The 27,073-nt window shown below is 52.2% G+C and overlaps 10 protein-coding genes across 10 annotated transcripts; 5 read left to right on the plus strand and 5 right to left on the minus strand.

Moving 5' to 3' along the window:
- Window positions 1-178: 178 nt before the first annotated feature.
- Window positions 179-1,947, plus strand: P170DRAFT_444657 (xylosidase : arabinofuranosidase; the record flags this gene model as incomplete). Its single annotated transcript, XM_024850644.1, has 3 exons — window positions 179-448; window positions 541-1,759; window positions 1,814-1,947. 3 exons carry the CDS (start codon window positions 179-181, stop codon window positions 1,945-1,947), a joined length of 1,623 nt encoding a protein of 540 aa, XP_024708040.1.
- A 101-nt stretch (window positions 1,948-2,048) lies between these two features.
- On the minus strand, window positions 2,049-5,045 carry P170DRAFT_434460 (sterylglucosidase 1). Its single transcript, XM_024848721.1, has 5 exons — window positions 4,875-5,045; window positions 4,299-4,801; window positions 3,308-4,239; window positions 2,944-3,262; window positions 2,049-2,879 (listed from the first exon to the last, which is right to left on the minus strand). Exons 2-5 carry the CDS (start codon window positions 4,680-4,682, stop codon window positions 2,232-2,234), a joined length of 2,283 nt encoding a protein of 760 aa, XP_024708041.1. The 5' UTR covers window positions 4,683-4,801; window positions 4,875-5,045; the 3' UTR covers window positions 2,049-2,231.
- A 177-nt stretch (window positions 5,046-5,222) lies between these two features.
- P170DRAFT_444659 (SKI complex subunit tetratricopeptide repeat protein SKI3) lies at window positions 5,223-9,621 on the plus strand (the record flags this gene model as incomplete). Its single annotated transcript, XM_024850645.1, has 3 exons — window positions 5,223-5,338; window positions 5,404-5,604; window positions 5,667-9,621. The coding sequence occupies 3 exons, from the start codon at window positions 5,223-5,225 to the stop codon at window positions 9,619-9,621; spliced, it is 4,272 nt and encodes a 1,423-aa protein (XP_024708042.1).
- Window positions 9,622-9,660: 39 nt separating this feature from the next.
- On the minus strand, window positions 9,661-10,553 carry P170DRAFT_111487 (OB fold domain-containing protein). Its single transcript, XM_024842316.1, has 2 exons — window positions 9,738-10,553; window positions 9,661-9,673 (listed from the first exon to the last, which is right to left on the minus strand). The coding sequence occupies exon 1, from the start codon at window positions 10,487-10,489 to the stop codon at window positions 9,764-9,766; it is 726 nt and encodes a 241-aa protein (XP_024708043.1). The 5' UTR covers window positions 10,490-10,553; the 3' UTR covers window positions 9,661-9,673; window positions 9,738-9,763.
- A 113-nt stretch (window positions 10,554-10,666) lies between these two features.
- P170DRAFT_434462 (COG1/VPS51 family protein) lies at window positions 10,667-12,083 on the plus strand. Its single transcript, XM_024848722.1, has one exon. It carries the CDS (start codon window positions 10,754-10,756, stop codon window positions 11,633-11,635), a length of 882 nt encoding a protein of 293 aa, XP_024708044.1. The 5' UTR covers window positions 10,667-10,753; the 3' UTR covers window positions 11,636-12,083.
- On the minus strand, window positions 12,070-13,713 carry P170DRAFT_507487 (DUF1917-domain-containing protein; the record flags this gene model as incomplete). The annotated part of the gene is made up of 3 exons (XM_024854491.1): window positions 13,528-13,713; window positions 13,350-13,412; window positions 12,070-13,250 (listed from the first exon to the last, which is right to left on the minus strand). Exons 1-3 carry the CDS (start codon window positions 13,580-13,582, stop codon window positions 12,070-12,072), a joined length of 1,299 nt encoding a protein of 432 aa, XP_024708045.1. The 5' UTR covers window positions 13,583-13,713.
- A 64-nt stretch (window positions 13,714-13,777) lies between these two features.
- Window positions 13,778-15,884, minus strand: P170DRAFT_434463 (epoxide hydrolase family protein). The gene is made up of 8 exons (XM_024848723.1): window positions 15,355-15,884; window positions 15,160-15,293; window positions 14,831-15,103; window positions 14,765-14,773; window positions 14,518-14,707; window positions 14,346-14,466; window positions 14,136-14,291; window positions 13,778-14,086 (listed from the first exon to the last, which is right to left on the minus strand). Exons 1-8 carry the CDS (start codon window positions 15,573-15,575, stop codon window positions 14,003-14,005), a joined length of 1,188 nt encoding a protein of 395 aa, XP_024708046.1. The 5' UTR covers window positions 15,576-15,884; the 3' UTR covers window positions 13,778-14,002.
- Window positions 15,885-15,958: 74 nt separating this feature from the next.
- On the plus strand, window positions 15,959-17,426 carry P170DRAFT_378826 (uncharacterized protein). Its single transcript, XM_024845464.1, has 2 exons — window positions 15,959-16,291; window positions 16,350-17,426. Exons 1-2 carry the CDS (start codon window positions 16,092-16,094, stop codon window positions 17,371-17,373), a joined length of 1,224 nt encoding a protein of 407 aa, XP_024708047.1. The 5' UTR covers window positions 15,959-16,091; the 3' UTR covers window positions 17,374-17,426.
- On the minus strand, window positions 17,397-20,719 carry P170DRAFT_454024 (subtilisin-like protein; the record flags this gene model as incomplete). The annotated part of the gene is made up of 4 exons (XM_024851404.1): window positions 17,397-17,818; window positions 17,895-18,454; window positions 18,963-19,168; window positions 19,221-20,719. 4 exons carry the CDS (start codon window positions 20,717-20,719, stop codon window positions 17,540-17,542), a joined length of 2,544 nt encoding a protein of 847 aa, XP_024708048.1. The 3' UTR covers window positions 17,397-17,539.
- Window positions 20,720-23,802: 3,083 nt separating this feature from the next.
- Window positions 23,803-27,058, plus strand: P170DRAFT_472640 (uncharacterized protein; the record flags this gene model as incomplete). Its single annotated transcript, XM_024852967.1, has 5 exons — window positions 23,803-24,423; window positions 24,482-25,159; window positions 25,253-25,915; window positions 25,978-26,406; window positions 26,465-27,058. 5 exons carry the CDS (start codon window positions 23,803-23,805, stop codon window positions 27,056-27,058), a joined length of 2,985 nt encoding a protein of 994 aa, XP_024708049.1.
- Window positions 27,059-27,073: the final 15 nt, after the last annotated feature.

Here is a 27,073-nt window from a genome sequence, read left to right on the forward strand (position 1 = left end):
ATCCGACTCCCAGTTCCATTAAACCGAAGCCCCGCGGGAGACTTTATCCTGAATGCGTTTGTTTCTCCCGGAGATATGCGTCCAAATCTAATAAGTATGCTGGGGGACCCGTAGACTGGCAATGGGAGACAGATTCCTCTAGGACAGATGCAAAGGACTAGCCATATCTAATAGCACCATGTTCATCATTACCATTCTTCAAGCGATCCTTTTGGTAGCCCATGCCGTTGCAGCACAAAACTCGACTTTCTCCAACCCTATCCTATCGGGCTTTCATCCAGACCCTAGCTGTGTGTTTGTCGAAGAGCTGGACAATACCTTTTTCTGTGTGACGTCGACTTTTCTAGCGTTCCCCGGCGTTCCTGTCTACGCCAGCAGAGATCTGAAGAACTGGAAATTAATCAGCCATGTCTTTAATCGTCCTTCGCAATACCCGGGCCTGGGAACAGTACTTACGGCAAGTAGCGAGGGTGGGATCTAGGCACCGACGATCCGACGCCATAATGGCACCTTCTACGTTGCTGTCACTATGAGCCCGAGAAAAGAACTTTCATAAATCTCGTGTTCAGCTCGACGGACCTCTTTGACGACGATGCCTGGAGTGATCCTGTTGAAATTGACATGCATGGAATAAATGCGATTGACCCCGATCTGTTCTGGGACGACGATGGTCAAGTCTACATGCTCACCGGATGGGGGAAAATATACCAATCTGCCGTGGACCTTGAAACCGGTGGCTCGTCGAAACCAGTGAACGTCTGGAACGGCACCGGTGCTGAAAGTCCGGAAGGACCGCACATGTATAAGAAGAATGGATATTATTATCTCCTCATTGCTCAAGGAGGCACTGGTATCAATCACAGTGTGGCAATAGCAAGATCGGCGCACGTTTCTGGACCGTTTGAAGGGTTCTCTGGGAATCCGCTCCTGACGGCCAAGAACACCGAGAACTTCTTCCAATGCGTCGGCCATGCGGATTTATTTCAAGACGCCAACAAGAAGTGGTGGGGAGTGGCTTTGGCAACACGTTCAGGACCGGATCATCGGTTCTATCCAATGGGCCGGGAAACGGTGTTATACCCCGTTACATGGGATGATGAATGGCCGGTCTTGGACCCTGTCTACGGACACATGGAAGGCTGGGAAAAGCCAGGAAGAATCCAGCAGTCATCGAGCAGCCATAAATCCACTCCAGACGTGGATTCTGTGGACTTCGAACCAGGATCATCCATTCCTCGACACTGGAAGTTTTGGCGCTTCCCTGATCCATCGTCATACACTATATCTCCACCCAAACATCCCAATTCCCTTGAGCTCTCACCCTCCAAGTCAAATCTCACTGGTATTCTGACAGAGGCTCACCCTATCAATTGTATCTCCAGACGCCAAACGGCCAGTCTATTCAATTTCAGCGTGGACATTGATTTCTCACCCACAGAAGCCGGAGAAGAAGCCGGGGTGTCCGTTTTCATCACCCAGCTCCAGCATATTGACCTGAGCATTCAACTAGCCAGTAATGGAAGCCAAGTCCTGCGTCTCCAGACCACGGCGTACGGCAAACCGGATGCAGAGCCTCCCAAGTCGAACACGTTAACTATGCCACGGTCGTGGATTGGAGAAATCTTGCGCATGTATATTGAGGCGAAGGAGCCAACAGCCTATTCATTTTCCGCTGCGCGTGCCAGTGAACCATTGGATGTGAGATATTTAGGCAATGTCAGTGCGGAATATGTGACTGGTGGTAGTGGGAGCTATACCGGTAAGTGTTGATCCGTATTTTCTGTGGGGAGTGTGATTAATGACAACTCGCAAGGCACTCTACTTTCTGCATATAACACAAATAACAACAGAACCGGTAAAGCAAAGGCCTGGATTAGTCGTTGGAGATATTTACCACTAGCCCAGGAAGTTGAAAGAGGTGTCTTTGAGCCCGTTAATACCAATTGACTTGAAAGAATTCTCGGCCTCGGCTTTAACACAAGGCCCTGAGTCTGCCATCCTTGAATATGCTGGGGAAATGTCAATATCTGAGATTTTATCAAATTGACGTGGTATTGACAATAATATTCTGGACATGACTGTTTATGGAGCGTATTATTTGCCTTTGATAATCAAAAGCTCAGTAAGGTAAGAAAAGGGGAAACAAAAGAAATCTTGCGATAGAGGGTGATAGATGTCCGAACCCGAAACGCGCCAGTAAGCTAATAATTTCATATCAATTCGTGACCGATTTACATGACAGAACAACCTCCACTCTGACACTGCTCAAGATAGGTCACATCCTCACTGGAGACGCTACCTAGTTCGCCAGGTTTACGTTTGATTCCCTGGACTTTGATGTCCTGTTCACCGGCTGGATGCCACCATCGAAGCCGCTGTATTTTCAAGGAGCTGATTTCCTCGTAGTCGATGGTCCATTCCCCGCTGCTAACCGAGACCACAGGGTGTTGTTCGGGAAAATGGAAGTTAGGGAGATATATCTCGGTGGGCGTTCGATCTTCAGCAGAGTTTCCATTCGCGGTCAGAGACATGGTAAAAGTGCAGCTGCATAGATCAAACCCGTATTTTGTGACAATGCCATTCGTCACAATTGGACTTGGACGTATATACGCCTCTGCAGCACGAAATCCGACGTTGTCCTTGATGAGCTGAGAATGTTCTGTTGATATAGACGGGGACCGAATAGCGTCTTTCAGATTCCCAGGTCCGACGTGTTGAGTTTCGATGTTGCTCTGGCTTTCCGAGTAAGCTGGAGACCGAGGATCTGACAATGGCTCGGTTTCAAGAACCAAGTTCTTCCCATTTGGCAACTCTGGGTCGTCAATGGAGAAAATCGACAGATCTTCACCATTCCAGTTGTCACCCCATTCGTGGTTGTTCTAAGCAAAAGGTTAGTGAGCTGCGTCGCAGAAAAGCAACTGGCGGGCTGTGACAGTTCCTTACCTGAGTGGTGTAGAGCCATAAAGTAAAGCCGTTAGCCGTGCTGCCTTCAATAGCAAAATGATTGGCGTCCATCGCACTGATCTGGCTGCCGTAGTCTCCAGTCCTGTATGCGTACTTGTCATCCATGTCGTATGGAATTCCGATCTCAGTGAATATCATGGGATGGTTCCCCATGTAACGCAAACTCTCGTCTCTAAGGAATTTCAACTGATCGCGCAAGCAATTTCGGATAGCGGTCTCTCCAATCTTTACACCGAAAGCCGGCGTAAGATATTTGCCCCGAAGCACGCCGATCACGTCTACATTGTACAGGCGGTTCCTGTAGCTGTTAGCAGAATCCAAGCAACATTGGAAACCTCCTTACCAATGCTTTGTCAACAAAGTGAGTCCATCGTAGTAATGTACAGCGTGGACCATGTTGGGATCATCGTCAAATGTTCCCTTCAAATCGGGAGGTATTTCCATGACGGGAGGCTGGCAAAGCATGATCGACTCGGGCCATACGCTTCTAATGGCATCTTTGTATGCCCTGTAATGCTCCAGGAAGTAGGAGTTGGTGAATTTGTCGTAGTCCAGGGGTTCTCCAGTTTTGGGGTGGCTACCAAAATAATCTTTCCGCAGTAACTGGTCTGATGATGGGTCCCAGACTCCATGTTGAGCCCACAGGCATTCACCCAATTTCCAACCGGGGTCTCTGGTCCAACCATATTTACTGTCATCGTAACTTGCAGGAAGCCACGCAGAAACACCCTCTGGGTCCACAAGTGCCCTACCTGTCTGATGAGGACCGAAGCCGCCAAAGGCCCAAGTAGTCTCTTCGCAAGCTCGACCCGATCCAGTTAGGATTGCCTGGAATGGCGATGGAGATGTACCTAACTGCAACTGCTGATCCGCTGGAACGACAGAGATATCCTGAAGACCAATGAGTCCTCGGTGAGGTTCGTTCATACTTTCCCATCCAATGACCACATCGTTCTCGATATCACCGGCGTCGTGAATCTTCTGTGCCAGGTATTTGCAAGCAGCGATAAAATGGCCTTGAAGGTAGTTCTGGATATTGACGCCGTCGATGATCGCCTTGGGTGCGAAATCACGTCCAGCCCAGAACAAAGTAAAGATGGTCTGACAGACCAGACGGGTATAGTTCGTACTCCAGATCATCTTGGGGAATTCCTCTGGGTTGTCGTAGGTATTCTGAACTAGGGCGGCTTCGGTCTTCTTGAATGTCCGGGGATTGAATCCGGCTGCGTACAGTGTCCAGCCCGGAGCACCAGATCCTCCCGAGAGTCTTGACCACTGGAGGGTCTCAGTAAAGTAGATCATCACCAGAGTGCGTATGGAATAGAGAAACATACCACATCCTGATGAGGGTCCATAAACACGTAGAACTGGTACTGCTTTGCGACACGAAGGACTTCGATAGTAAACACAATCCAGTCGTCGTCATACTTCCCAGGCCCAGCATGTTCGATAGCTTCCCACGTGAATATGTACCTTATCGTGTTGTAACCCCATTTCCGCAGTCGTCCAAAATGTGTATGCGCCTCGTCAAGGGAGAAGGGTCGACCGATGAACGAAACATTGTCGGTGTCGAAGAACTTATCGGGAACGTAGGAAGGGACATCGGGGTTCTTCGGGTATTTTGATTCACCGGCCACATTGATTCCCCTCAAGGTAATTTCTCGATTCTGCGGATCCTTGAAGGTCTTACCATCGATGCGAAGTCGAAGAGGACCCATGGTCAACAACGGTGGATGGTAGTCTTGTCTCGATGAAGGGAGGATGAGATGCCGATAGCTATAAACGAAGTTCCCGGAATGTTGGAGCTAAAAATAGCCTTTGTCTCGTGGCATATAGCCTATGGAACAAGAAAGTTAGCATACATAAATGCATTCACTCCAGTGAATTGTGGATCCAGCTGGACCGCTGACCTTCACGCAGCTGGTTCAAGACGTCCTGCGCAAATGAGAATCTCCAACCCGGCGAGACACAAAGGCCAATATCAACAAGCCCAGGTAATATCCAGCACCACTTTCTTGGGGGTGAAGAGACGATCAAGCTGCAAGGGACAGAGCGGCAACAAGCTGGGACAGGAGCGGAGAGGAAGCTCGGAAGAGGAGAAGGCGATAAGCGGCCACGAGATCGGCCTCTGACGTATCACCCGCGGTCGGCCTTCCCCACAACCGCACCTTTTCGCATCCCGAACCAGCCATCCTCGTCTAAGTCAATTTGCTCCCCAATAGGTCCTTGAGGCAAGGCCATGCTGCCATTGGGTTAGGATGTCCAACAAGGCCGCTCTCAAAGCTGTGCGCACGGCGCTGGATTCGAAGGATTTCCAGCAGGCAGCCGAAAAAGCGAAAGATTTGGTGCAGCAGGAACCTCAAAATTACCATGCGTGCGTGATGTCTACATTGCGAGTCCTCCCTTCACTATCCTTGCTAACATAAAGCCTTCGATTAGAAATGTCTTCCTAGGTCTTGCGTTGGACAGGCTCAACCAAACCCAAGATGCTGAGAAGGCCTATCTCGCAGCCACCCGTGTCAAAGAGGGCGAAAAGACGGCATGGCAGGGACTTATCAGCGTGTATGAAAAACAAGGGAGTTTGAAGCTCGACTCGTATCGCGAAGCAGTCTTGAACCTCGGTCAAATATTCGCTGAAGCGTAAGCCCAGGAGACTTTCAGAAGCATTTCATCGTGATCCAACCCCGCTAATCATAGCCTAGAGATGACAAGCATCGCTGTCAAGATGCCGTGGGTAAATTTATCGACTTTGCCAAAAAGCATGGCAGTCGTTCTCAATACAGGAAAGCGATCGAACTCCACCTCCCCTCGAGCCCGTTGTACGACTTCCTCGAAGGCCGTGTCCCACACCCTGCACATACATACCTGCGCCTCATTGAGATGACCGAGGCAGAAGAGAAAGAATTCATAAACCGGGAGATCGGCGAGCGGCGCACACGATTGGGAGCCAGAGTTGACCAGGTTACCTTAGAGGTCAAACGAGAGGCTTTCAAGCGGAGTGAACTAGAGCCACTCTATCGTGGAATAGTGAACTGGTCCCATGATGACCAGGTTCGGCGTACATACGAGGAGAAACTGTTGGAGCGTGGCTGTGATGTTCTGGCAGTACTGCCTGCAAATGAAAAAGCCAACAAGCGCAACGAGGTCTGGCAGGCCGCCCGTGACATGGTCATAATCAAACACCCTTTCGAGCTTGCCTGGAGAATCTACATCGAATGGCAAGATATCCAAAGCTTTTCGGAATGGGACCGTGGATTTCTGGAGGATTTTATCGAATTCTTCCCAGAGCACGGCCTCACTAAAGTTCTCAAGGGATTTTTGGCCAGTGACCTCTCTCCATTCCCCAAGGACCCGAAGAAGCGGAAAGAGTCGAAGGACTCTGCAGCTAACGATCAAGATGCCGATGGCAGCAATGGAGAAAACGTTGAGCTAGCTGCTCAAGATAGCCTGATATTGATGGTAGAAGGCCTTGAAATGTCCTCATCGTCTGTCGTCGCGCACAGGATTGTTGGTGAAGTCTACTTATCGCTGGAAGAATACGAAAGTGTGGCCGATGTAGCTCGCAAGGGGCTAGATAACCTTCAGTCACTGGTCAAAATGTCCGGGATGAAGCTTCAGAACACGACTGATTCGATGAGAATCACCCTTGCGAATGCTCTGATTTATTACCAGTCCCCAAGAAATCATCCAGAGGCAAAGCGCATCTTTGAGGAAATTCTCCGTCGGAACCCGAAATCGACGAGTTGCTTACTTGGAATTGGCCTTGTTCTCAAGGTTGACGAAGACTACGTGGAAGCCGTCAATTTCCTTGGACGGGCTCTAGACCGAGATCCGACTAATATCAAGGTTCGCGGTGAGCTATCCTGGTGCAAAGCGCTCAACGGAGATTTTGCATCTGGGCTCGATGGTCTGCAGGACGTGCTCTCCGAACTGCAGTCTACACGCTCCGAGAACAGAGAATTCAAGGCTGAAATCCTCTACCGGATAGGATATTGCCAGTGGGAAATAGATCCGTCTTCCACCGCGCGTAAAGATCGCAACGGTGCCTACGCCAGCTTCTTGTCTTCAATCCAAACCAACATGAATTTTGCCCCGGCTTATACCTTCCTCGGTCTATACTACGCGGATTACAAGAAGGACAAGACAAGGGCACGCAGGTGTTTCCACAAAGCTTTTGAGCTGTCAGCATCAGAGATTGAAGCTGCAAGGAGACTAGCAAAGACCTTTGCCGATCAGAAGGAATGGGATCTTGTTGAAGCAGTTTCTCAACGGGTCGTCGACTCGGGCAAAGCCAAACCCGCGCCCGGTTCGAAACGGAAAGGTTTCAGCTGGCCATACGCAGCTCTGGGAACCGTTCAAATCAACAAGCAGCAATACCCTAAAAGTATTGTCTCCTTCCAAGTGGCTCTGAGGATCTCACCGGGAGATTACCACTCGTGGGTGGGCCTGGGTGAGAGTTACCACCATTCCGGCCGGTTCATCGCGGCCACGAAAGCATTCGAGCATGCCCAGCAGTTGGAGGGCGCACTATCCAGCTCTGATAAGGAGCAGATCTGGTTCGCGCGATACATGCTGGCGAACGTCAAGCGGGAGCTCGGCGAGTTTGAAGATGCCATTTCGAGGTACGAAGAAGTCTTGAGCTTCCGGCCAAATGAGTTCGGTGTTTCTATTGCACTGCTGCAAACGCTCACAGAAAACTCATGGAAGAGTCTTGAGCTGGGGCTCTACAATGATTCTATCGAGCTTGCCCGCAAGGCCGTCCTCGTGGCAACGTCGCTTGCCCTCGAACGGGTTGATATCTTTAATCTGTGGAAGGGTGTGGGAGACGCATGTTCGCTTTTCGCGTACGTCAAAGCGAAATCAGGACGGCTGCCCCTCAGCGAAACGTTCACCTTGCTCTCTACCCAACTCGAGCCTACAGCGTTTGATATTCTCGCCGATGTCGACGAAGTAGGTCAGAAACACCTTTTGTTGCTAAAGGAGGAGGGCGAGGAAGGGTCTACGCTGTCCGATAAATGCATGTATGCCTCCATTTTGGCATATAAGCGCGCCATTCATGTCTCCGTGCGCGATTTGCATGCCCAAGCTGTTTCCTGGTACAATCTTGGCTGGGCAGAATACAGAACCTACAAGTGTCTGCAAGCAGCTTCGAGCACTGCGGGCCAGAAACAATCCCGCAAATTCTTGAAAGCCGCGATGCGCTGCTTCAAACGTGCCATTGAGTTGGAGGCCGGCAATTCTGAATTTTGGAACGCGCTTGGGGTGGTGACAACCGGCATGAGTCCCAAGGTAGCGCAGCACGCGTTTGTCAGAAGTCTCCATCTCAACGACAGAAGCGCCCAAGTTTGGACGAATCTAGGAGCGCTCTATCTCATCCACAATGATATTCAACTGGCCAATGAAGCGTTTACCCGTGCGCAATCGACAGACCCGGACTATGCCCAGGCCTGGATTGGCCAGGGTTTCCTGGCCCTTCTGTTTGGGGATCCGCGGGAAGCCAGAGGTCTCTTCGAGCACGCGTTCGATATCTCGAGCTCATTGCTGGTCTTGCCGAAACAGCAGTATGCCCTCAGCCTCTTCGACCATCTCATGTCGGACTCCTCAGTTTCCAATGAGATTTCGCAACTTATTCAGCCCTTCTTTGCACTTCATCAACTTTCCTCACAAAATCCGTCGGACCTCCCTTTCGTACACCTCTCTGCTCTTCTTGCAGAGAGGATGGGTGAGATATCCGACGCAGAGAGTAGTTTGAGAACGGTGTGCTCTGCTGTTGAAGCTGAATATGAGGTGTCCGAATCAACTTCCGCCCTTTCAAGATTTGCACAAGCGAATGCAGATATTGCTCGGGTTCTACTAGCACAGCACCAATTCGAGGAGGCGGCGGAGAAGGCCGAGATGGCTCTCATGCTATCCGGCGAGGAAGATGCAGAGAAGTTTGATCCAGAAACGAGCAGAAAATTGCGGTTGTCGGCGCACTTGACTGCTGGTCTGTCGCATTACTATCTTAAGTCCATGGACAGTGCCATTGACATGTTCCGCGACGCTCTTCAGGAGGCAGACAATGCACCAGAGGTTGTGTGTCTTCTTGCTCAGGTGCTGTGGGCAAAGGGCGGAGAAGAGGAGCGGACTGTGGCTCGCCAGCAATTATTTGACTGCGTCGAGGCAAACCCCGATCATGTTGGGGCCGTGACACTTCTCGGGGCCATTGCGATCTTGGATGCAGACAAGGATGTCATCGAGGCGGTCGAATCGGACCTTCAGAATATGATTACGAGAGACGATATTGAGATTCACGAACAGACGAAGCTTGTCAAGCTGTTGACGGCGGTGTCCACGTTAGGATTCGGTGACAACTCAGGGGTTCCCGAAGAAACAAGACGCGTTGGCGAGGCCGCTGCCGCCGTGATGAGGGCACCACATCAGCCACAGGGCTGGATGGAATTGTCGGCGGCGTCTGAAGAGCCATACGCTGCCGATATGGGCGTCAAGAGAGCTTTGCGGAGCGTTCCCCCTCGTGGCCGACTAGAGGCCGAGGACCTTTCTGCTGCATTCGCGCAGACCGGGAAGGCGGGCGATGCCTTGAAAGCCATTATGGTCGCACCGTGGAAGCAAGGCGGATGGGAGGAATTGAATCATGCGACGTCCACAACTGCCTAGATCTCGAGTCCGAAGGGAAGCCATGTTTTATAGGTAGATGACTTTCCAGGACCTAGATAAGAAATTAGTTGGTTTAGAAAAACCATGAAGAACAAATGGCATGCATTTACACGTACCTTCACTCACTCGGACCATTTCAGCTTCATTGCGTCTGCTCTCCTGTTGCTGTAATCCTTTCCAATAGTCTCTCCTTCCTGCCATCCCTCCAAATCTGATCCATCGCGTCGATCTTCCCTCCTAGTATAGTCACACACTCGGGCGTCAACAACACCATGCCTCGTGCCACCGTCGCATTACGCAGAAGCAACTTCGCTCCGATCGGGAGCTTCCCCAGGCCAACACCATGAACCTGCCTCAATTCCACCGCGACGGCTTTTGTCCCCGCCGCGTCTTGAACAATCAGTCGATGCGGACCATTGCTGTTCCCCGACTCGGTCGACCCCGCGGTGCCGTTCGCGCCGTCTGCACCCTCTCCTCTGTCCTCACCCACATTCACCGTCCGCACGATCTCGCGCCCCCGTATAGCTTCTCCGCGTTCGACGCGCTCGATGGCCTCGACTTGGCTCCATAGACTCGAGCCGATATCTTCGATATCCAGGACCTGCACGGGAATTGGGCCTTGGATTCGTCTTTCTTGCACCGTAGGGTCGAATATGTCGGCGGGAAGGATGGAGGAGGGAGAGCTGGTCGTCAAGGAATCTCTGAAATCCGAGGCTAGGACGCGAAATAAAGCGGTTTGCGTCAGGGCCGAGAGAGGAACATTGCGCTGGAGGGATGCGGAGGCCACGAAGGTGGTGAGCCAGGACGTAGAGACGGGGAGGGATTTGCTCCGCAATTGAGCAGATATTTGCTGATGAACGTTGGTCATGAGGAGTTGGGGGATTGGGCCAAGCGAGTGTTGACTGAATGATTGGTTTGCGCAGGAGAGAAATTGAAATGGATTGTAATGAATTAATGGACGGCGATGACGCTAAAGAAATCCGGGGAACGGACCACCGCTTCCTGATTTGGCCAACAATCAATCGCATCTCCTTTTCCTCTTCGCCTCTCTTCTCTCCATCTTTCCCCTCGTTCGTCCACCCGCATTGCCCTGCTCTTTCTCTCCTTTTCCACGGCTTCGTCTCCTCCCGCCATGTCGACTTTATCCTCCCCACGCCCCTCCATCGCTTCGTCTCGAGCTCACTCGCCCACCCCTGCATCGTCACGCCGTCCGTCCCTCGACGCTCTAAACACCCACGTCGGCAGCGGCGGCGGCCTCAGCGCCTCCTCAACTCCCTCCACAGCTCGCGCAGTCTCGCCGTCACTACGACCCAGACGCAACCGCTCCGCCCTGCGAGACTACTACAACCTGAAGCCGTCCGCGGCCGACCCGTCCGGCGGTCCGCGCTCGCCCAGCGTCCCCCGACACACCGATGCCGGCGACATCTCGAACCCGTCCGTCCTGTCGACGGGCACCGAGCTGGACAGCCCGGACTTCGACCCGCAGCGCTACGTGAACCACCTCCTCGCCACGTCGTCGCTGTCGACGATCCTGAAGGCCGAGAATACGCTCGTCGGCGACATCCGCACGCTGGACAGCGAGCGGAAGGCCCTCGTCTACGATAATTACTCGAAGCTGATCCGTGCGGTCGAGACTATTGGCAAGATGCGGCGCAGTATGGATGATCGCGGTGCTCCGTTGACGATGACCAAGACATTGGGTCCGGCGATTGCGTTCGTGGCGGAGACCGCGGGCGGGTTGATTCAGGAGGGGGAAGAACAGCGACGACGGATGAAGGAAGCGAAGATGTCGGATGCTGCAGATCGTAAGAAGTCCGAAAGGCAGACGGTGAAATGGGTGCTAGGGGCCCCGGAGAGACTCGAGAAGCTCCTTGCCGATGGGAGTAAGGATGAGGCTGAACGGGACTGGGAGGAGGTACGCACTCTGCTTGCGAAGTGGGGAGAGGTGAAGGGAGTTGCGGAGGTCCGGGAGTCTTGCGAGAAGGTCATGGCGAAGAAAGATGAGGCGTCTTGAGGACTGAATCAGGACAAGAATGCTTCATGTCGTCGGATGCAACCCGCGCGCGTGGCAGATACTATGATCTCATCCGAATCTCGTCAGGGATCTCGAGACGCGACGGACTCTTACAAAAACGTCGAACGGACATGCCTCGCAGGCCGAGGATCCTTAATATACCAGGTCGTGGAATGGACTTGGACGCCGGAATGGCAACCTATCAACCCAAAGGGACTTGCCGTACATACAGTCTTTCGGTCCAGACGTGTGGATGCATGCTCGGTTGTGGCCCTGGCAGTAGGTCTAGCAACCTGCACAGCTACAGCGACCAGCTGTGTTGTGCCATCCCTTGCTCGAGTTCAACGGAACAAATGTACAGATAGAAAGAGCATGAACAGGTCGTTCTTATCAGATCAGATCATCTTTGAACATATGATTTCAGACAAACCAACTCAAATCCTTCTCGCCAACATGTCTCTGCTATTATACATGCTCGCCTTCAACCCCCATGGGTTATTAGAATTGATATCCAAAAGAGTATATGCATTGGTTTTGTAGTAAATCGGCCGATCATGGGGCTTGATCAGCCCCAATTCGGCCAACTTCTGCGCCACCCTCCTCACATCGGCAACGTCCTCGAAATCCCGCGTGTAGACCGCAAGCAAGCGCGCCTTGCCCGACCCGTCATCCGTGGCTACTTTCGCCGATGGTCCCAGCTCCCCTCTCTCCGTGGCCTGGGCAATTACATTCCAGAAATAGTCCACCCGGTCCCGCGTCAGAAAGAACATCCACTTCCCCATCACGATACCCTTTCGTCGCGCCAGGCAAAGAATGTTTTGCTCCATGAACCGTCGCGTTTCATTCATCTCTTTCGCCGAACCACGCCCTCCCTGGCGTCTCACCGGCATGTTTAGTATTGTCTCCGACGCCTCGGCCCAGAAACTGGTGCCGTTTGGTTCTTGTGGTCCCTGATAGCGAGGATTCATCACGTAGATCCAGGGTCCCGTGTCATGGATGTTAGAAGTTGACGGTGGTATGCGTGCGGTCAAGTCGGGCAGCGGCTGATTCGTTTGGACTTTGTCCGGGTCTGAGTCTGACTCCTCCGGGCTCTCAGTAGACTCATCGGCCGGATTGGTCTCCGGTTCATTGGCTACATCTGGCGACTGCTCTCTGGGCGGAGACGGAGATGGAGGTCCTGAGTCTGTAGATTCTGGGGACTCACGTTTTTGTACGGATTTCTTCTTGGGTGGGGGTGCGGAGTCAGAGACCGCCGGGGAGGAACTGTCTGCTTTTCGCTTCTTTGTCGACGATTTCTTCTTGGGCTCTGGTGCAGAAGAGTCCGTGTCTGTTGACTCTGGATCCTCTACTTTGATTTTCTTTTTGGGCGATATCTTTGCAGGCTCGGGCGCAGATTCTGAATTTTCAGCAGGCTCAAAGCCCTTTGATTCACTTGTCTTTGATTCCTTTTTGACCTTGGGTGTGGATTTAGGACCGGTCGATGAAGTTTTAATCCCCTTTTTCTGCTTTCTCGACGACCGTTCCCTCGGCGGAGAGGTGACCTCAACATCAAAATCAGAGTCGCCAGACATTACGGGTTTAGACCGAGATGTAGACTTCCGTGTTCGCTTTGGCGCTGGAGATGCGTAATCAAATCAGCCCTTGTCAACGAGAAGGAAATTGATCAGGAATAAAGAGTAGATTAGAAGACAGAAAGAAGATGTAAAATCCATACAGGATGAGACCACAGCGTTGTTCCTGACTAGTTCTTCCAGGTGGGACACTTCTTCGTCATTGCCTGTGGACTAACGTGAGCTCTGCCTTCTTAACTATTTATAGGCCCGCTTATTTGATTGTCTTTCGTTTTTCCCTTTCTTTATTCCCTTGGGTGGAACTCGAGCGGAACCACGTACCGTAGAAACTGGATTCGTCGGAGAGCTCGTACCAGGGCTTGTCTGGCCTGGGCATGGTGGATTCGAAAGAAACCCAACTAGGTTAAACAGAGTAGTCTATTTTGAAGAGTCGGTTCGCCTCTTGATGATGGTGTGGAAGTTCGACCTGTTTTGATGAAGCAGATACTCAAAAGTCCAATGTTTGTGATAAAGTGCTTCGGTGGATCTTCTGGAGGGAGGTTGGTGGGGACGCCAAGCACTTTTATACCCCCGACAAACTGCCAACTGAAGTATTCCCTCGTGGAGCAGAAAGTTGCACTCTTCATTTCTTTGTGTCTTGGTTTGCTTGTCTTCCTAAAATGAACATCAAGAGCTGCATATTGCATGGTCTACTCGATTGAACGCCCAAATAGAAATCATCAAGCCATCTGCGTTAATTCTACCTGCTACGTCCAGTATAAAATCCTAGCCTGATCTCACGCCTGGGCGATCTGAATCATTTCGCCCATACCTGTGCAATGAATTCAGTCAAGTCCTCTTTCAGAACGTTGGGCTTCTCTAGTGCGGCAAAGTGCCCACCCTAATGATTGTCAGTTCCTGGGTTATCCATCAATCTACAACAAACAAACCTTTCTATGATCCTTGAAATACACCACATTACCGGTAGCCTCCAACCAGGGCTTCGGTGTTGGCGTAAGCTCCATGGGAAACGATGAGAAACCGAGTGGCTTGCGGATAAACCAGCGTTGGCGATAAGCTTCTGGGTCGAAGAATGCGTCGATGTTCTATTCTATGTCAGGATACAAGGGTTCATCCTACCCCACAGAGTGCGTTCTCACCTCGCGATAGGAGTAGATCGATCGCGGATACGTTTCCGTAAGCCAGTACAACGATACAAATTCCAGGATAGTCTGAGACGGAAGTGGCTCGTCGACCCATTGGAGGAATTTCTCGCCACACCTGGTTTTGGGTCATCCATGGAGCCTTCGACATACTGATCTGGGAACCTACCATGCGAGCAATGCCAAAGGACTACTAGATAGGACATGGCCTATAGTGCTTGGCCTTGTGGCGTGCTCGTCTGCATATGCCTTGCCGAAGTTCAAAAACTCCTCCCTGCGTCTCAATGCTTGCTTCTCATTGTCACTGAGGTTTGCGTCAGAGATTCCCGGGGGAGCAGCTGGTATCATCATGAAATTCACTATGACGGTTGGCGTTATTCCAATATTTTCAGAAGCAGAAAGTCAATCGCACTTACGATGAGCAGCTATGAAGTTATGTTAGTGTGATGGGGCATTGCAATCGCTATGTTCGGAAGACTCACCCTTGCAGCTATCATAGTCCACTGCGAGCACCCGCGATATCATGCTTCCGATATCGCCACCCTGCGCAACATAGCCACTTTCGAACCCCAGGCCTTTCATCAATCGATCCACAACACGAGCTACATCCTCGTTGGTGTAGTTTCTGTCAAGTGGAGGGCCAGAGGAGAAAGCGTATCCCGGAAGCGAGGGGACAATGAAGTGGTAGGGCAGAGTGCGGGGAGTGTACTGGTCCCGGAACAGGTCCAGCATCGGAAGAAACTCGAGGAAGCTCCCTGAATTTTGTTATGTGAGATAGGGCTCCAAGCTAACTAGGAGATTTCAGCCATACCAGGCCATCCATGAAGTAGAACCACGGGCACCGCATCCGGCTTCTCGGAGAACAGGGCGAGAAAGTGCAGCTTGATGTCTTCGATTTCCGTGGTAAATTGAGGAAAGCTGTTGGTGCGAGCCTCCAATGCTCTCCTACGATAGGCAGTTAACTAGACTATTTACTTCATATTGATAGGTACACACGAGCGCATACCAGTCGAAGTCGAGCAGCCACTTTTGTCTCATGGTTGTCAACCACTCGGACGTGACGCCAAATCGGCCATCCGGCTGGGAATTCTCGTAGGTCGGTGGGGCGGTCTTGGAAAGCCTGACGAGGGTAGACAACTCTTCAAGTTGCTGCTGGGGAATGGACACAGTAAATGGAGCTGGCGAGATACTCGCAGCTGGTGGAAGCTTTCCATACGGTGCAAACATGGTGATTAGGCCTGATGATCTTCAAATAGTGTGATGGGACCTGCAAAACGGCCGACCATCAGAGCACGACATGAGTTTTATAGAGGCTACTGTAGATGCATGCGGAGTAGACGTCCCCCACGGTTGATTTTTAATCATACGAGGGAGAATGAATCATTCTGCGAAGTGACAAGGATCTAAACGACTTGATCGACAGACTAGTCTGGAAAAGTATGGGATTGACCAGGCATCCAAGCGTTGCCTGGAGCTGCAGACAAAAGAGCGCGGATCTAGACGGGGCCATGACAATAGCCAAGAAGATGATGTAACGGACGGAAAGCATTGATGAAATGTTGAGAGAGGGAGAGAGAGAGAAAAAGAGAGGCCGAAAGACAGAAAGACATGGAGAAACGACGCATGGAACGGTTCACCGCCTGCCCGCCTTCTCAACACCGGGAAATTAGGAAATCCAGTCGAATCGAATCACGATGAAATAGAGAGTCAGGGAGATAAGAGTCTGAGCATCAATCGGAGAATATGATAGCACGTCCCTCGTCCGCCACAACGGTCTTCCTGGACCAGCCCCCGAGCTGCATGCAGTTCTGTCCGGCAGCCCCCAACACCTTCGTCATCGGCACTTATCTTCTGTCCGAGAACAAAGACGACGAGGGAAACGTAGAGCAGTCCAAGACCGGGAGTCTGCAGCTATGGAATCTTGATCCGGAGGAAAACACCCTGTAAGAGGCCTTCACGCCAGAAAACCTTAAAACAAGAAGGCTGACCTCGCACTGCCAGATCTCTCATCCATCGGGTGTCGGTGCCCTACGCAGTCTTCGATCTGCATTTCCACCCGCGAGATCCCTCGCTCCTGGCCATCGCCTCCAGCACCGGCTCTGTCGCGCTCTTCCGCGTGTCCGGGTCATCCCCGACAGAGATCACCCATCTCTGGACTCGTCCGGTGCACGATGACCCGTCCATCCCGGCTCTCTTCCTGGCCTGGACGCCGCAGCACTGGTTGAATCGCCCTGAGACCGACGGGTTCGCTGTCACGTTTTCCGACGGCACCACGACGGTCTTCGGCTGTGATTCCACTACCACGCTGTCCGAGAAGTCAGACGCGATCGAAGATCTCGGCAGCTTTCCGGCGAAGCAGCCCATCGAGGTATGGTTTGTCGCTTTGGCCGCGGTGCAGGACGAGTCGAGCTCGTCCACGACGCCGTACATGTTCACGGGGAATGATTTTGGCTCTCTGCATACCCGTCGCTTTCAGCAGGATGAGGCCGATTCTGACTCGTCGGAGCTCTTGTCGCCTTTGCTGTTGGAGCATGATGATCGAGGGCGACACCATACCGCTGGCGTCACGTCCATTCTACCTCTGCCGCTTCCGCTGGTAGATGGTGCACCGTTGCTACTGACCGGGAGTTATGATGAGTATCTGAGGGTATACCATGCTACGCGGCCGGGTCAGGTGCTGGCAGAGGAGTGTCTAGGGGGTGGTGTGTGGCGGTTGCAGTTGCTGAAGACGAAGAGTGAATCAGTAGACGGAGGTAGGCGATCGACCTTCCTGGTGCTGGCCAGCTGCATGCACGCTGGGACAAGGATTGTACGGATTACAGAAGACACAAATGAGGGATCGGAGTCACAATGGGGCATTGAGGTGTTGGCGGAGTTTACGGAGCACGAGAGTATGAACTACGCCTCGGACGTGTGGAAGCCCCAGGGCGGGTATGACCTGCAAGGGCAAGAGGTATCGGAACTGCTCTGCGTGTCCAGCAGCTTCTACGACCGAAGGTTGTGCATATGGCGCGCGAGCACATAATCAACACGAAAAGTAGCAGCTCTGGTTCATGAAAATAATTCGCTTGGTGAATTCGTGATGCAAAGCAACGGTATACAATTAAATACAACCCACCCGAGACCCTAAGAAGACGATATGAAAAGTGAAAAAAAGAAAAATCCGTAACGTAGATAGATAGATCTATTAACTAAACAATCGTCTCTAGTTCTCGGGCGTAGCCGATAGCGTTCTCGATAATGGTGCCACTGGCCACCAGAATGTCCTTCTCCGAACGAGCCGCGGCCTCGGGCTCGACCGGGAAGTATATGCGTCCATCACGGAGCACCCAGCCGCGCTGCTGGGCGAACTCGATGACCGCTCCCTCCGACTCGAGGAACAACAGGTTCTTGGCGTTGGAAATCGGGAGCGAAGGGTACGCCTTCTCGGAGCAGTCTGCAATCTCGCTGCGAATGGTTCCGACCAGGACCTGTTTGACAGAGACAAACAACACATTAGCAAAAGATATCCCCGAAAGCCACGCATCTCCCAGATGATCAACTCACGTTCGAGAACAAAGCAAAGTCCTCCGAAGGCACTCTCTCCGAGTTCGTCTCCCGCCACACCTTGTCATAGCTTCCCTCCATCAAGTTCCTCTCCAGCTCCACGGGATACTTGATGTACGGGTCATCCTCGACACTGTGGCCCTTCAAGCTCGCCTCCTCGACCAGACCCTCCAAGACGGTGTGGAAGGTAGTGCTGTCACCCATGCTCAACAAAAGCAGCATGTAGAGTCCCGTGATCTTGCTGCGCTGGCTGGTCTTGAAATCCACGTTGCCGGGGTTCGAACTGTCCCGTTCCAGGTCATAGAAGGGCTGGAGCTGCTGGTAGTATCTCGTGAAGGTGGGTGCGTCGGTTTGCCGGATGGAGGCCAGGGCGCCGAGCTCCAGGATCTCGCGCGCAAGAGCAATCACCTCGGGCGACGTCGAGGGAGTGGGAATTAGGGCGTTCTGGAGCAGAAGAGTCCGCTTTGCGCGGCTCATGAGGTTGTTGGCAGCATCGGGCTGTTTCTGGTTAAGAGCGTTATGGAGCTCGGAGACGAGGGACCGGAGGTCGGCCATGGTGGCTGTGGTTTGGATTCGGATGGGAAGTTAGGTGGGACGGTAGATTGTTCGCCTAGAGAAATATATCGAGAGATGGCGAGTTTGTGCACGGGAGGACGACGGGAGATGGAAAGGGTATTGGATGGATAGCAAGAGGTGAGTTCGTGAGCCGGCGGGTTGACGTTGTCAGCAGCTTCCAACAGCTTCGCCGGCCTTGGCGGGTGCGGGTCACGTGTGCCTATAAAGAGCGTCGATCTGCCTTTCTCGCTTTCACTTTCTTTGGCCGTCGACCCTACGCTCATTACGCTCACATAAATTGTCATTCTGAACACGAAAAACAAAAGGAAAGAAAGTGGGATTTAAAAAAAAGAGGTATAAAGAGGTATACAGCGTGTCCGAGCATATATAAATGGAAAATCATCTTCAGAAACAACCATTCCCCTCCTTACATGACTATGGCTTAAGTAGATTTTACGACTTTCGCAAGAGTGTTGTAAAAGGGAGTCCCGAGGCCCGTCACCGGATCCCAACCCTTCGTTGCGTTCCAGCTGGCATAAGGAACCTGTGGCCCAGGACCGCTTCTACAGCCAATTGAACCCGCGTCGACGATGTCGGTGAAGCCGGTCTGGTTCAGGGAGTAGAGCCATGGGTTCAAGAACCCTAGCCGTGGCATTTTCTCTTCCAGTCGTACCGCATTCAACCGCGAGATGATAGCAGCAAAAGCAGGCCCCGAGGCACTGATCAGAAACATGTTAGTGTGCGTTTTGCTAGACTTGGTCCCAGACATACCTAGTGCCACCAATTTTAATGATGTTGCCTTTGTCCACAACAAGGAAATTCGCAGCCTGAGCGGCAACGTCAGGAATACCTCTCCCATTGCGGTTATATAATCCATCCCATCTATCCCCAAGTTCTTCGAGGTAGCGACCAACACTCTCATCTTGATATTGGGGGCGTGCGAAGCGTTCCGAGAAACCACCTCCGGAGAAACCGATGGCTTTTTCGGGTTTGATGCCGTAGGTACCGCCCACGGACGTTACAAAGGGACACGAGGCCGGGAATGTTGGCTGGAATCTAGTTCTGTTGGTCCCGTCGTTGGTGATACATGACTCCCCAACTCCCGAGTCACCGCTGCTGAATATCACGGAGACACCACGCGCGCCTAGTTGGGCGAACAAGTTGCAGGTCGCGTTCGAGTACGATTCGGGCACGGTCTGCTCGTCCTCGCCGTATGAGGTTGTGAGAACCGCGGGGAGCTCCTCATCGGGGAGATCGAGAAGATAGTGGAGTTGTTCCAAGTACGGTTCGTTGGTTGACTCGCTCTCGTCGGACTCGCCGACGTTAGGCACGGCGGGTCCGCGTCCACCCGTGGTATAGTATGTTGCGAATGAGTTATATGCCAACGCTGCGGCATATTGTATATCTAAACTTGCCTCCGAGCTCGATCGAGAGGCATTCTGTAGGTTCAAACCGCCGTTGATGGAAACCACGGTGAAATTGGTATCGGTCCTGTTCGGTGCATATAACTGCATGAAATCGTGGAAGTCACCATACCGCGCGTACTGGTCTAGAAACCCCGAAACTCCAAGCCTGTTGCGAGGGTCAGGATCTGCCTCAGTGTCATACACCCCGTACAATTCGCGAAGACAATCCGGGGTAATGGTTGACGAACAATTTGCCGACAGCTCTTCGAAGGTGGCCGCAGTTGGTTTGAATTGGGGCATTTCTGCCTGCGATACCAGCCTTCCAAACCGGGTTGTGGGCTGAACCAGATGAACATAAGGATAGACCTCCTCGGGTACTGAATATTCCAGCGTTCTGATCACCGTCGCCCCGGTTTCCGTATTGTAGAAGTTGTGGAAACGTGTTTCCAACAAAGCTTCGGCCTGGTAAAGCGGGACCGTGAACGTGATCCAGTTGCCATGGACGTCAAGGGTTTCATAGGGAATATCCTTCGACGTGAGCCAGAAGAGCACCGAGTCTAATGCCTGATCGGAAGGGCGCACAGAATCCCGGATATCGCTGCGCTTCATGTGGCGTCCATAATCGGGATGCCCAGGGGTGGATAGATCCACCACCCTTTGCTCAAAACCATGTGCGTTCTCCTGGTGTAAAGCCAAATGAAGCCTCATCGGCTGAGAGGGTAGAGGTGCGCTACCTTTTATCCAGCCATCGGGCACATCGTTCAACCGCTCGACCACTGCGTAGCCGGACTCCGCGACCACGCAGAGGTACAAACAGGAAAGGACGAGGGACAAGGTCCCTGTGAAAGACGAGAAAAAGCCCATCGAGACTGCAGTACAACGCAGTATCACCCACCGCGGGACTCGAAAATCGACAGGATCCTGAAATCAGAGCACGCAGAAGACAAGTTTGTTTTTCACCTGCGTGTGGATTGATAGACACTGAGGAATTCGTAAACATCCCACCGTCGCATACCGGGGTTGGGCCGCAACCTACCAGATAAGAACGCAAACCATGGAGAAATCTTGTCTCCGGTTGATATCAATAGACTTCCAGCGAGCCGGTAAAATTGTCTTGGACAACCAGGCCACGAGGTATTCAATGCCATACATCGGTTTATTTGGCTGGTAGAACGACAGCCATCGTGAAGCGGCTTGGGCGAAGGGCGCGTGTCTCAATTCTCAGTCCCACCGCACGTCATTGGGAGGAATGTGACACCCCGAGGCATCACGACATGGCCCGCCATGAAATTCAAATTCGCCGGAAGAATTGACACGATTCGTCATCCTGTCGGGTAAACGCTTGGTTGTTTTAATTGGATTTGCCCCCGGTCGATCATCAAAGCACTGGCGAGACCACCATTGAGGAGTGCCGAGGGAGTAGATCCAGAGTCGCGGCTGTTGATGTTTCTATTGTCGTTTGTTATTGACGACCGGAACCAGTAAAGGGGCACCGACCGATCTCGAATCAACGCGCGCCAAACGGATTCCGCGGCGATTCTCAAGTCGTACAAAGAATGGAGTTATGCCATCTTGGGCCAAGTGCCTAGACGCAAACTTCTGGGCATTCCGCTAGTCCTCCCTGTCTCATGGTATCTCATTTCCGATCAGTCGTCTTGTGAGACTTTGTCTCCAGCGCCAAAGACTCTGAGTGCTGACAAGAATAAAGGGAACGCGGCAGTCCGAGTCCGTACTCAGGACTTATTGTTGTGGTTATATGGGCTGCTTTCCTGTGGTACTCATTTTTCGATTGACGATGAGTTACCAATGTTTAGTGTGCATGATCCGTTCTACATGAAGCCTTGAGTTATCTATTGAGCACCAAGTCGGGAAGCCTATACCGGTTTCTTGAAGCAACTACGCGGTGCTTCATCGATAACGCTTTATTCAAAATATCAATAAGGAAATATAGTCGTGCATTCTGTTTCATAAAATCTAACAAGAAGAAATCTTCAAAGACTATGTGGCGTAGTGGAGACCATGCCCATTCGGATTGCTGACCTCCGTCTTGCTGCTGTTGCCATTCAGTAAGCTGCTTTATGTCTCTTGTGCCTATATTTAAATATTGAAGAGGGCGGCGGAATACAAGCTATTAATATGCCCTTTTTCTTCCCTAGAATCTCCGCGATGCGCCAGTAGCCTTGAGGGATGGTATGCGCCCAGTGCGGGAATTCCCACGTCAAAGTCCAGATTTCCCAGCATGGGGGTTCTCTCGATGATTCTTATCGATCGGGAATCTGGCTAACATGCTTCGATAAACTGGTATGGCACATCGAATAGATTTTCGATAAAAGGGCAATCCTAAGAGACGGCGACTCCCTCGTCCGGACTTCTGCCAGGTCTAGTCTGCTTCCCCGTTGAATCACTCTTTCATTCAGTATTATGACGCTGTGGAACTAGCCCTCCATTCTTCGTATTAGCTTTTCTTATCCATCGTGATTTTCAGGCCCATATAATGCCCACATATCATACAATATGGACCACGCTCCATGATCCCAACGAGTCAAGTAAAGGTTGAAGTTAGGAAATATTGCGGAGAGCGAGAGAGAGTGATAATGGAAAATGTTCCCTACCATAGGACATGTCATCACCATGGCATTATGATGATGTCGAGCTCGGTCCGGGATGCCTCTCCGTTCCAGAGATTAGACAAACTCTCCTGTGCGTTAATTTCCCCATTGCTCCTATCCATTTATCCACTATAAGAAAGCATTCAAGTCTCATTCTCATTCATCTGCATAAACCAACAAATATGGTCCTTGGTGAGATTGAATCCCGTTTGACCGGGCATGCGGAAGAAGCGCTTGGTCTAGTAGTCGAGGAGGTCGATTTTAGCCATGGCGAATGCGGTGAAACGTTGGATTATATTGTTCAGCATCTGACATCGTGGGACAAAGCTGTAGGAGGTAATGAATTCCTTGCACCATTGTCGGACACAGTGCTGTATGTAAGACTCGGTCCAACTCCAGTTCAAGGGAAGGACGGAAGCCAAGGATCAGGCTTATCTTGCGCATTTCAGATTCTTCAGGGGAACTCCTGTTCTTTGCCCTGATTGGCCCGTCGAGAAATTTGGAGGGCATGGATGTTGGGTAGGTAGATATCGAGGACACTTTGGTTGGCGTAAGCCCTAACGGCCACGAGCGATGATGAACCAGAGACTTTTTGTTCGGGCCAGATGACAATGATTCTGTTCGAATAAACTTCTCACCGCGGCTGAAGTTCTCATCGAAAAGATGAGCGATGGGGAATTGGATCTTCTTTCTTCACGGTGCGATGGCGTGTTTGTCTGGCCCCCAGAAATTGAGCTGTCTAGTCCGACTAGCGGGGATCACCACTCGTTAGTCCTTCTAGTCTCTCTCCGTCTCCTGGACGCCTCGCACCCGATAGACTGCCTGTCTATACGAGACACTCAGATCCGGGTTCAGGACGCGGGTTCTCCTGAGATGCTGTCCGGCAGATAATTGGCATGCTGACCGGCTATCATGGACCAAACAACGCGAGGGTGCATGCAAGGCCAGCGCGACCGCCAATCGTAGCGCAACGAGAGGCCCCCCCTGGACGGCGTAAGACAAGATGCAGCCTCGCATCAGCTGCGTCGCCTGCAGGACACCAGCCAATTTTTCTTCGCCCTTCTCCCCCTCCCACCCCGGTCGAATGCGGGTCACCTGGCAGGTCGGGCCTTCTTCCATCTTTTTTCTTCAGGTCAATCTGTCCGTCATCTCGAAACTTGTCTCGCCCTCGTCCCTGAACTGCCTGACTGTCCTGTCCAGCCCCCCACACACTATCACCACCGCGCCTCTCACCTCCTCGGGTCGGTCCACCATTTGGCCCCCTCCCTCTGAAGCGCGCCGATCGAGACACTCCCGGGCCCGCTCTTATGTCCGAGGCACATTGACTTCGCGTTCTCCATGTCACATCCGCTCGTGGCAGCCGTTTGGGAGCAACTCGGGCGCCGTGATCTAGCAAATATCCTACGTGAGATTATCGGGGAGCATGCGGCGGAGATCGCTGTTTCCCAGATCCAGGATGGCTCGCACGCCTCCAAGGTCGAGTCTTTGACGCGGTCGGTGTTTTGGATCCGCGCCATTTTCGATCTACAGAGGACGTATATGCAGGGATTGAGGAGCATCCACGATAACCAGTCGAACTTCCTGCATTCCCTATTACCGTCGGATGTGATCTTGTCGGCCGTGATGTATCTGGTGCAGGTCAAGACCAGTCTGTTTCCGTGTACCACGACCACCGCGTCCGACCTGCTGCGGTACCGACATTTCTTGGCCCATACGTTACTGGCGGGCATTCGCTTGTTGCTGCTGCGCGGCGAGAACCTGTCGCCCGATGCGAAATTTAATATGGAGCGCGTGATCCGCGCGGCGTGGCAGAACCCCGACTTGTCCAGCGTAGAAAGATATCTAGTCAGTGATCTGTTGCCCAAGGCCATCAACAGTATTGGCTCGCCGGAGCTGTGCCGGAGTCAATCGCCCGTGGCCATGGGGAAGGCCGGCTCTCCGGCCTTTGTTTCGGGAATGGTGAGTTCTGACTCGGCACTAGGCCTGGGATATGATCAGCGAGCTGATGTGAATGCAGTACCCGTTTTCTGGATCTTCGGAGCCAAATATCACGGATCTTTTGACTGCGCTCCTCAAGAGCAAGTCCGATCAGTTGATTCCGTTTTGTCTCCTATTTGATATGTTGTGGGCGGCGGAGTCGGCCCTTGTTCAGTGCCACATTGATCGTCGGCGTATCTCGCAAGAAGAAGAGCACGCCAGTGATGCGGCATTCGAGGTCGACGAGGCTTTCGATGAAGCGCGCGAGACGCGTATGAAACTGGCCAAAACCATCTTGGCTGCATTTAACGATGAATTTACCACTCCGGCTCTACAGGTACTCGCGACCGTCATATTGAGCCAGGACGGGGAGGGCCAGCCACCCGTGCAAACGAGAAGAATTCGAGACTCGTGGGCTCAGCTCTCTCGGCTGCGAGAGACATGGGAGAACTCCCTCGGATACCTGGTGCGGTGGTTGATCAATCGAAGAGTTCAACTGTGGGGCTGCAATGGGGAGCTCGAAGCAAATTCGCATCATTACCAGCAGAACCTGGCCAATTGGTTGCAGCTGTCGCCTCTGCCAGAAGGCGGCGACACATTCCAGGTGCCTGAAAGATGGGCCGATATTATATATGTCGTTAACTGTCCTGCAGTGCACCTCATCCCCAGGGGACTGTTAGAGGAGCAGCTGAGGAATTTTGACAAAAATGCTCATGAAGTATGTGCGACTCTGTCTCTTATTTTCCAACTGGTTTCCGCTGTTCATCGCCGACCGGGTTGATTGTCGCCTTTATACTAACAACCATATTAGCAACTGAAAGGAAACCTACGGTTTTTGACCACCAATATATCATGTCCCCTGTGTCCTGGAAACACAAAAATACAATACGCACGGATGATTGAGCCTCTCGACCAAGTCACCACGCCGATACTCCCTGAACCAGACAGCAATAGACGCCTCTCCTTCTCCGGCTCAATCTCCCGAAATACAACATCCTCAAGCTCTGTAAGCTATTCAGCGAGCCAATCATCGGGCGATGCATTGCGAAGCCCCATCACACCGGCATCGTATACACCGGGCCTCAATGAGATCGGCAGCAGCCAATCCGCTTCCATTTACTCAGAAGGGCCTGATCCATATTTGAGTCGGGCGAAGGGCGATCCGCTTCTCGAAAAGCAAAAAATCAAGGTGATTTCGAGGGAACTGAAGAGCGTGAAGCTACCCATCGGTGGAGGCTCCATATTTAGACGGGGTTCGTCCCGAGAGGCCCATCTGCCTCAACAGCCTCGATTCTGCTTCTCGGCCTCCGGAGAATCTCTCCTGCTCTGGGGAGCCGGTAGTAACTGGCTAGTGCGCTTCGAAACATCCTCTGTCGAAGCGCAGAAACCAATTGGCCAACGATATGACGTGTCTGGCGTTCAATACGCCGCCGCAGGCGATCAACGCTGCGCTGTTATCGCCGCTGTCGGAGAGGTGAGCAAGACCCGTTTTCTTCATGGCGACTCGAGATTTCAGCACAGCTAACGGAAACACAGCACTACGAGCTTCTTATCTTTAACAAGGCAACGCCCATTCCGGAAGCATTTGTGACAATCGACACCCAGCTCTCTTTATTACCACCGATTTCTATAGTGATGTCTCGAGACGATAGATACGTCGCGTTCACCCTCAATGACGAGGTCCGAGTATATGAGATCGGTACCAAATATATCAGAAAAGTCTCGATAGACTTGAATCTGAACCACCACAGAATCTATTCTGGGAACTCAGCGTCAGCGGAGGATACGACAGAAAAGAACAACAAAGCAGCACTTGAGAGGAAAATCCAATTCTCCGTCGACGGGAGGAATCTTGTTGTTGCGACGCATTTGGGGGGCCAGGATGCCTTCGTAGACGTTTGGAACTGCAGTACCGAGCAGTGGAACGTCGGTCCAGACTGTTCTAGGACATTCAGTCTTCCACCGGTATGTGTGCCCGTGTCCTTGCGCGTGTCTCATCAACGGGGATTCTAACGGCAGACAGTGGACAACCAACGATAAAGGCGCCACGTGTGTTTTCTATGACAATTTTCACCGTGCCGTCCTGTTAACCGCCTCGTCCAAGAAGGACTACCCCATCCCATCCCCTATTGCCGAGGAAAGCAGTATGAGTGATCAATCTGGCACGACGATTATCCACGCCGCGCAATCACCATCCGGGTCGCGCTTTGTCATTGCCAATGGGAACAACCAGATCAGCCTGTGCAATACTAGTGCCAGTGGAACACTAAGGCCTTCCCGGGCGAAGAAGGCCTCCAACAAGATCAGCCCATCGGTCTTTAAACCCGGGAAGCTGGCCCTCTCCTTCCCGCGCGAGAATGAAATACTTCTGTTTTGGATCAAACAAGGACACCTAACACTCCGCGTGGTCCGACTCTACGACGGCAACGAGACCATCAACGAATATGATTTGCGGTCCGACTTTGACCGATTAGTGATCGAGCGCCTGCAAATGGCCGGGTCTCCAGTACACCATCGACGATATTCCTTGTTGTCGAATCAGCCCATCGCGGAAATGGACGGTCGGGCGTTATCTTCTCCCCGCAGGCCCGACATTCCGGAACTACCGTCGACGTGAGGCATCTCCCCGTAT

Source organism: Aspergillus steynii (genome assembly GCF_002849105.1).
Source record: "Aspergillus steynii IBT 23096 chromosome Unknown P170scaffold_2, whole genome shotgun sequence".
NCBI lineage: Eukaryota > Fungi > Ascomycota > Eurotiomycetes > Eurotiales > Aspergillaceae > Aspergillus > Aspergillus steynii.

What these genes read in the sequence shown, in the direction of transcription:
- P170DRAFT_434462 (XM_024848722.1), top strand. Translation starts at nt 10,754, where the DNA reads ATGTCGACTTTATCCTCCCCACGCCCCTCCATCGCTTCGTCTCGAGCT.
- P170DRAFT_378826 (XM_024845464.1), top strand. Translation starts at nt 16,092, where the DNA reads ATGATAGCACGTCCCTCGTCCGCCACAACGGTCTTCCTGGACCAGCCC. An exon ending in GATCCGGAGGAAAACACCCT is followed by an intron (nt 16,292 to 16,349) that starts GTAAGAGGCCTT and finishes TCGCACTGCCAG; the next exon opens with ATCTCTCATCCATCGGGTGT.
- P170DRAFT_434463 (XM_024848723.1), bottom strand. Translation starts at nt 15,575, where the DNA reads ATGTTTGCACCGTATGGAAAGCTTCCACCAGCTGCGAGTATCTCGCCA. An exon ending in CCTTTGGCATTGCTCGCATG is followed by an intron (nt 14,467 to 14,517) that starts GTAGGTTCCCAG and finishes ACCCAAAACCAG; the next exon opens with GTGTGGCGAGAAATTCCTCC. An exon ending in CGATCTACTCCTATCGCGAG is followed by an intron (nt 14,292 to 14,345) that starts GTGAGAACGCAC and finishes GACATAGAATAG; the next exon opens with AACATCGACGCATTCTTCGA.
- P170DRAFT_434460 (XM_024848721.1), bottom strand. Translation starts at nt 4,682, where the DNA reads ATGGGTCCTCTTCGACTTCGCATCGATGGTAAGACCTTCAAGGATCCG. An exon ending in TGGACCCTCATCAGGATGTG is followed by an intron (nt 4,240 to 4,298) that starts GTATGTTTCTCT and finishes GAGACCCTCCAG; the next exon opens with TGGTCAAGACTCTCGGGAGG. An exon ending in ACTTTGTTGACAAAGCATTG is followed by an intron (nt 3,263 to 3,307) that starts GTAAGGAGGTTT and finishes TAACAGCTACAG; the next exon opens with GAACCGCCTGTACAATGTAG.
- P170DRAFT_111487 (XM_024842316.1), bottom strand. Translation starts at nt 10,489, where the DNA reads ATGACCAACGTTCATCAGCAAATATCTGCTCAATTGCGGAGCAAATCC.